Below are 7,231 nucleotides of genomic sequence, written 5' to 3' on the forward strand. Positions count from 1 at the left end.
AGTTTTTATATTCAAGATTTTCTAACATCTTTTTTTTCAATTGATAATATGACTAATCCATTTAATCTCTCTTGTGACATTATTAATCTTAAGTAGGATTTTATCAATTTTAATTTTAAAAAACTTCTTTCTTCAAAATTATTCATGTTAATAATATGTTCCTTGGTTGTTTTCATGACTTTTGAGTTTAGCACTAAGATTTTTCCAATCATTAGTTCCTTCATTATCTAGTTGCGTTCTATTAGGTTTTGAATTAAACAACTTGCAACAAAAACAAAATACTCTATCTAAATCTTTTGAATAGACTAGCCATTTTCTATTATGCTGCTCCTCATTTGATAATTTTCGTATATAATATGTACTAGAAAAATGCCAAGAGTTCTCATCTTTAGGAAAATCTATATTATTGTATCTTATTGGACCCTTTCTACTAATAAATCCCTTAATTTTGCATCAATATTTTTCCATTAGCCTAGGTCATAAATATTTGTAACAATAGAGTTAGATACATCAATAGTATTTTCATTATCTTCTAATTTTTTTTGATGAATTTCTTGTCCATTTATGAGTTTTTCACCTAAATTATCCTCTATATTTTGTTTATTGCTAATAAAAAATTTATTTAGAGCTCCTCTTTGAGATTCAATCAGTTTCTCTACCTTTTTCTTTTTTCATTTTTTTATAAAAAGTTTTTCATATCTAGATGCATATTTTCTACTAGTAGACTTGTTTGATTAAAAATATTAACAAATTAAACAAACACAATTTATATAAAAAAAAAATAAAATAAAAAAAAAAATTCTAACTATGATAAAATAAATTATAAAAATAGAACAATAAAACTTGATTTAGAGAGGTAGAGACTAGAGAGTTCTTGGAGATTTCTCGTTTTAGAGAGGAAGAAGCCAAAAAGGTTTTGGAGAATTAGCATGAAAGTTCTTGATCTTCGAGAGAGTCAAAAAAATTGTTGGCTAGATAATAGATATGAGTGAAGAACCGAAGGTTCTTGTGTTTTATGTGAAAGTAGGTTTAAATTTTCATTATTAGAGGCCTTAAATTTTTATGGAAATTTTTTTTGGTCTTATTAAAAAAATTTCCACAAATTTTTTTTTTTTTGGGCCTTATTAACAATTTTTTTGGGCCTTAAAAAATGGGGGGCCCTAGGCGACGGCCTAAGTCCCGTCGCCTAGCCTTTGGACCGGCCCTGTTGGATACCCAAGACGACATTTCTTTGAATTTTGTAATGAGATTTGCACACTAGTCGATCTCATTAATATTAATCGTTTCAAGTCTCGCCTAATTGGGTTAAGTTAGGCTATACTTGCTGTTAGGGGTGTACAAATAGGGCAGTTATAATTGTTCGGTAACCGTTAATTGCTTTGATAGGCGGTTATAAAAAAATGCTAACCGCTTAAAACGGAGCGGTTAATGGTTTTAGGGAAAAAACGGTAAATAACCTACCCTTATATATTTTATATTTTATATTAAAAATATAATATTAAAACGACGTCGTTTTGATGTTATACACCAAAATTGTGTCATTTTAAATACGAGTTAAAAATATGGTTTCATTATATTCCTTGTTTTTTAGAACACTTTAACCAAAAACTATTCAAAATAAGCCCAAAAAATAGGCGACAAAAATGTCCAAAACACCTTAAAAAAACCCATATAAAAAAAAGCTGTTATAGAATAATCACCAACCGTCTAAGTGGAGTAGTTGAAGTTATTAAAATTCAATAACTGCCTTAGGTAGTTGTGATTAACAATTTTAGCCAATAACCACTAACCGCAACCGTTTGTACACCCTTTACTTGTGGTTTTTCACCTAGTAAATCGTTTTGAGTCCTAAAGGCTTGAGAAAATGTTTGTTCGTATTTTTTTTTATTAGAAAACAATAATAATAAATAAATAAATAAATTCCATATAAAAAGGCCAAACAAAAAAAACCGTATAAATTCGTGGTCTTCGAAACCAACAGAAATGGGAAGTTGCACACACTCTTCAATGATTATTGTCGTTTTCACAACAATCAACAAGGGGTCTTTAGAGTGAGTTGGCATCGTTTGGTCGAATTTGGAATTCGTGTTTCCTGCCCCATCCTAAAACAAAACAAAAACGACAACCAAGAAGAGCAAAGGATTAGAATTATTTTTCTATGGCATTTCCCACTTCCCCTAGTCTCCTCCTTCAACGATACCCTACTTGATTCTTACTAACAATTTCATGGCCCAAATTATAATTTACAGATTTAATTAAGGATAACACCTTTATAGCCTTGAATCTTCATTATATTTCAGCCCACTTTTTCAAAAGTCAATTTCTATAGACCGACCGAAATAAATGACAACTTCAATGTAGCTAGGACCAGCTCTAAATTACAAGTGATATGTCCTGGTCATTTTCCGAAATGACATAATTATGTGGACACAATAAGTACAATGATCAGAGCTGCATCAATGGGGAAGTTAGTTCATATTAAAGAGGGTGGTCCAATGAATATCAACCCTACTAACTATATTCTCCATTGATTTATAGCTGTCCACATATGAGTAGTTCTAACCACATAATTTTGATAAGATTCCCTTTATGGAAATCTTCTCATAGGAGAAGTAAAATCTACTCTTATTGGTGCTCCCCCATAATTAAACCCACTGGTTTACATTTTCAAAATCACCTGAGTGATGCCAAAAGAAGCTCACCATCAAGAAACAGTGCAAACATGAAGCTTGGTTGGAGAAACCAATCATGGATAATCACTTTACACTTAAAAAGAAAAAAGAAAAAAGAAAAATAAAAATTCCACTTCTTAACAACCCACCTTCTTCTCCTTCTCTTTTACTCGATCTCTAGAAATTTACCTCCAATTGTATAATAATGGTAATTTAGCTTGAGAACCAAGTAAAAGAAAAGATACTTTCCCTTTCAAGGATATATTTCTGCAATGGAGACAAAACTTGAACACTGGTTTTCTTAAGCTACACTTCCATGATCTGAGGCATCTTCGTAGTAGTAAGGGGACAACTTGCCGTCTTTCTTGGCCGTCTTGGACTGGGTCTCCGGCCTGACTTCTTGCAGCAATTTCACCACCCGTCTCATGGCAGGGCGATTGATTGGGAGAGGACTTGTGCAGAGAAGGCCAATGTTGAGGAGCTTGCAGATTTCTTCCTTGTAACATGAATCAAGCTTGGCGTCAATCACATGGTCCACACCTTTCTGATCCAAGGTGGTGCAGACCCACTTCACCAAATCCTTCTCCCCAAACTCCGGGTCAACCGGCAGTCTACCGGTGACCAACTCAAGAATAACCACTCCAAAACTGTAGATGTCGCTCTTCTCGTTCACTCTAAGCGTGTACGCATATTCTGCAACAAGTTTAAGCACAAGGATTACTTCACTTTGAGCTAAAGAAATTGTTCTGCAAAGAGATAACTAACATGATGCTACGACTATAACATTTCAACTAAAATCACAATTAACATTCAGAAGTAATGGGAAATATTTGCATACAATAAGCGTCAGCATGTTGGGTTCAAGTCGTGTCAAGTATGAGTATAAGACTAAATTCGATCCATTTAATTAAACAAATTAAACCTGTCGACCCGGTAAATTTAGTGTTGAGTTCATCTCGGATTCATCAAAATGTCAGCCTTCATACCAACTAAAGCTATTAGAGTCTCCTTAGATAGAAAGCAGTAGCAGACCAAAACAAAATAGGCAGCTTTTAAACAGACTTTATGATCAAATAATGGTTTCCAGAAAGCAGAGAAGTAAATCAGCACATAACAACTAAAAAGCATTCTAATCTAAAATCAAAGCTAACTTGAACATGAATATACCAAAAACATGTAACTAACAAAAGAAATTTGATCAAAATTCGTCTAACCTGGTGCAATATACCCACAGGACCCGGCGATAACCGACATGGACTTGGGTCCCTTTCCGGTCGAATCGATAACCTTAGCAAGACCGAAATCCGACACCCGTGCTCCAAATTCACCATCCAACAAAATATTGTTGGATTTAACATCTCTATGAACAATTGCAGGGACGCAATCGTGATGCAGATAAGAAAGCCCCTCTGCTGCATCCAAAGCAATCTTATACCTTGTTGGCCAATCCAACAACCCAGATTTACTGCTGTGCAGCAAATCACCCAGACTACCATTTGGCATGTACTCATAAACCAAAAGCTTGCAGTCCCTGGTGGTGCAGCAGCACCATAGCTTGACGATGTTTTTGTGCCTAATCTTTCCCAAAGTATCAACTTCTGCATCAAACACATTGTCTCGAGCCTGACCTTTCTCAACATCGCCACTCTCACACTCTTTCTTCACTCCTCCCCAAAGCCTCTTCACCGCAACAACCTCGCCATTGGTTAGCACAACCTTGTAAACCTTCCCGGAAGATCCGCTGCCAATCAAATTATCTTCGTCAAGGCAATCCAAGATCTCATGTTCGCTAAAACCCAGTTTATGAAACGACATCAAAGTCCATTTTGACTTGTCAATTGCTCTCTTCGCTTGCTTGAAGCTCCTGTACTTCATGTAGAACCAAACCATTCCGACAATAAACACTAGGGCGGCAAGTACAAAAATTGTACGGAGCAACCAAATGTAACCCTTGTTCTTAGCTTCACCTTTCCCATCACACAAACCCTCTAAATCCCCGCACAAACCAGGATTACCCAGAAAGCTATTCTCGTACATTTGCTTGGCAAACATCGGTGGGAGCTCACCCGATAGCTGATTGTACGACAAATTGAGCTGATTGAGCTTCAAATTTTGCAACCCAGTGGGGATTTTCCCGGAAAATCGATTATTGGAAAGGTCAAGGTAATTGAGAACAGACAAGCTCCCAATCACCTCCGGTATCTTCCCTGAAAGCTCGTTATTCGCTAGATTCAGCTCGTTGAGCTTCTTCCAAGATTTAATCCCGCTTGGAAGCTCGCCAGAAAGCTGATTATTGTGAAGATCGAGATTCCCAAGCTGCTCGAGGTTCACTATACTCTCTGGTAATGACCCACTGAGATTGTTATCGTTGCCCAAAAACCCAACCAGATTTTCCAACCACCCGATCTCTTCCGGTATCGGACCCGAAAAATTGTTCCTTGACACGATTAAAAGCGACAGATTTGATGCTCCGGCAATTGTCTTCGCGATTTGACCCGAAAACGAGTTATCAATGAGTTCAAGCAAATACACATGTGGGAGGCCCCAGAAGCCAGCCGGAACTTCGCCGGAAAACCGGTTGTAACCCACTCTGACCCGGTTCATACTCTGGCACTCACCAAGACTCTCCGGGATTGGACCCGAAAACTGGTTGTATATAACCAGAAGCTCTTCCAGCGCTCCCTTTTCACACAAACTAGCTGGCAGCTCACCGGAAAATTGGTTGTTCGAAATGTCGAGCCATTTCAGAGGCGAGTGTCTGCCGAGATTTCTGGGTAACTCGCCGCTGAGTTGGTTCCGGAACAGTCTGAGCTCATATAACCCCGGCGAGTCGGCAATACTCTCAGGCAAGCTTCCCTCGAACCGGTTCTCGTAAAGGTTGAGGCTTTCGAGTGGCAACCGACACAACTCGTCCGGAATCGGCCCGGTCAGGTCGTTCATCGACGCGTCGATCAGTCGCAATGCCGTCAAATTGGACATTCCCGGAGGAAAACCGCCGGACAAAGAGTTGTTGTAGAGCTCAATCTGGACGACGCTGGTCAACCCGGTGAGCGACCTCGGAATCGAACCGTGCAACTCGTTCACCGCCAGGTCCAAATCCTTGAGCTTCTTAAGCCGACCCAGCGAGTCAGGAATCTCCCCCACCAAGTTACAGTCTGTGAGCCACAGCACCTCGAGATTCGTCAAGTTTCCGAGCTCCGGCGGAATCCCACCCGGAAAAAACGGATTGTAAGACAGGTTAAGCATCTTGAGGGTGGAAATGTTTCCTAGAAATGCCGGAATTGTCCCGTCCAAGAGATTGTAAACCAGTGAGAGAACCTCAAGTTTCTGAAACCGGCCAAATGTATCAGGGATAGCTCCGGAGAAATTGTTGCCCGTCAAGTCTAGGTAGACCAGATTGGGGAGGTCGGCTAGGGTGCGGGGGAGCGCACCGGTGAGGAGGTTTTGGGCGAGGTCGAGGTGCTGGAGATTGCTACACGTGGAGAGGTCCGAAGGGATGGTGGAGTTAATGGAGTTGTTGAAAAAGGAAATGGAAGTGAGGTTGGGGAGGCGGCAGAGGAGGGAAGGGAAAGGGCCGGCAAGGTTGGTGTTGGAGAGGTCGAGGGAAGAGACGGAGTTGGAGCCAGCGTCGCAGGTGACGCCAGGCCATTTGCAGGGCGTGTCATCGCGCTCATTCCAGGCGGAGAGCACGGCGTTAGGGTCGTCGAGGGAGTGCTTGAGGCTTTGGAGGTAGAGGCCCTCCTGGTTGAGAGAGAGGGTGGCGGGCGGAACAGAGAGGAGGAAGAGGAGGAAGAGGAAGAGCATCGTTGTTGTTGTTGTTGTTGGGTGTGGTGAGGAAGTGGGTTTTACGAAGAGGTTTGGCGTGAATATATGTGGAAGAGACAGAGAGACACGAGAATGAGAGTATTCGAGTATGGTGTTGGAGTGTAGGAGAAAGATGGAGAGACACAGCAGGGAGATTATTAGAGAAATAGGGCAGTAGGCGTGAGTGTTAAAAAGAGTGTGTTAGGATGAGGGCGGTTCACTATCTATTCATGATCTGTCTTTTTCCTTTTCTTTTTTCTTCTAAAAAAAAATAATATGATCGTTTTAATTATATGGAATTGTTATAATTTATTCATATAATCTTATACCAATGAATTGACCCAAATTTACATTCAAAATCCAATACACGACATTTATAATCTACAATTATTAACACGAGTCACGAACCCGACGTATTACCCAACATAAAATTAGTATGATATAATTGAAGTGTATTCATTTAATTAAAAAAATTGAATTATAAACTTATAATTGATTTATATAGTCTTATAATCATATATTAAAAAGACCCGAACTTGAGGCACGAAACAATTTGCCATCCCTACTCTTGAGTAAACTTGATATAGTTTATTTTTTTCTAAAACTTTTTTTTTTTTTTATCAAATATAATTTCTTACTACTTAATTGACAACTTGAAAATAAGCCTAAAAACAATATAAATAACAAATTCCATTCACAACATAAATTTAAATATATTATAGTTAGAGCATCAACCCAATTATATATATATAAGA

General features: G+C 38.8%; 1 protein-coding gene across 1 annotated transcript; it reads right to left on the reverse strand.

Annotated features, from left to right (window-relative positions):
- Window positions 1–2,496: 2,496 nt before the first annotated feature.
- LOC132170211 (HAESA-like 1) lies at window positions 2,497–6,655 on the reverse strand. The gene is made up of 2 exons (XM_059581100.2): window positions 3,887–6,655; window positions 2,497–3,365 (listed from the first exon to the last, which is right to left on the reverse strand). The coding sequence occupies exons 1-2, from the start codon at window positions 6,474–6,476 to the stop codon at window positions 2,974–2,976; spliced, it is 2,982 nt and encodes a 993-aa protein (XP_059437083.2). The 5' UTR covers window positions 6,477–6,655; the 3' UTR covers window positions 2,497–2,973.
- Between the last annotated feature and the right edge of the window lie 576 nt (window positions 6,656–7,231).

This window comes from Corylus avellana, chromosome 1, assembly GCF_965113065.1.
Source record: "Corylus avellana chromosome 1, dhCorAvel1.hap1.2, whole genome shotgun sequence".
NCBI classification, from domain to species: domain Eukaryota; kingdom Viridiplantae; phylum Streptophyta; class Magnoliopsida; order Fagales; family Betulaceae; genus Corylus; species Corylus avellana.

Bases quoted from the DNA above. Each gene is read 5' to 3' on its own strand.
- LOC132170211 (XM_059581100.2), bottom strand. From the start codon at position 6,476: ATGCTCTTCCTCTTCCTCCTCTTCCTCCTCTCTGTTCCGCCCGCCACC. The intron at 3,366-3,886 runs GTTAGACGAATT...AACTTGTTGCAG, and splicing joins CTGTGGGTATATTGCACCAG to AATATGCGTACACGCTTAGA.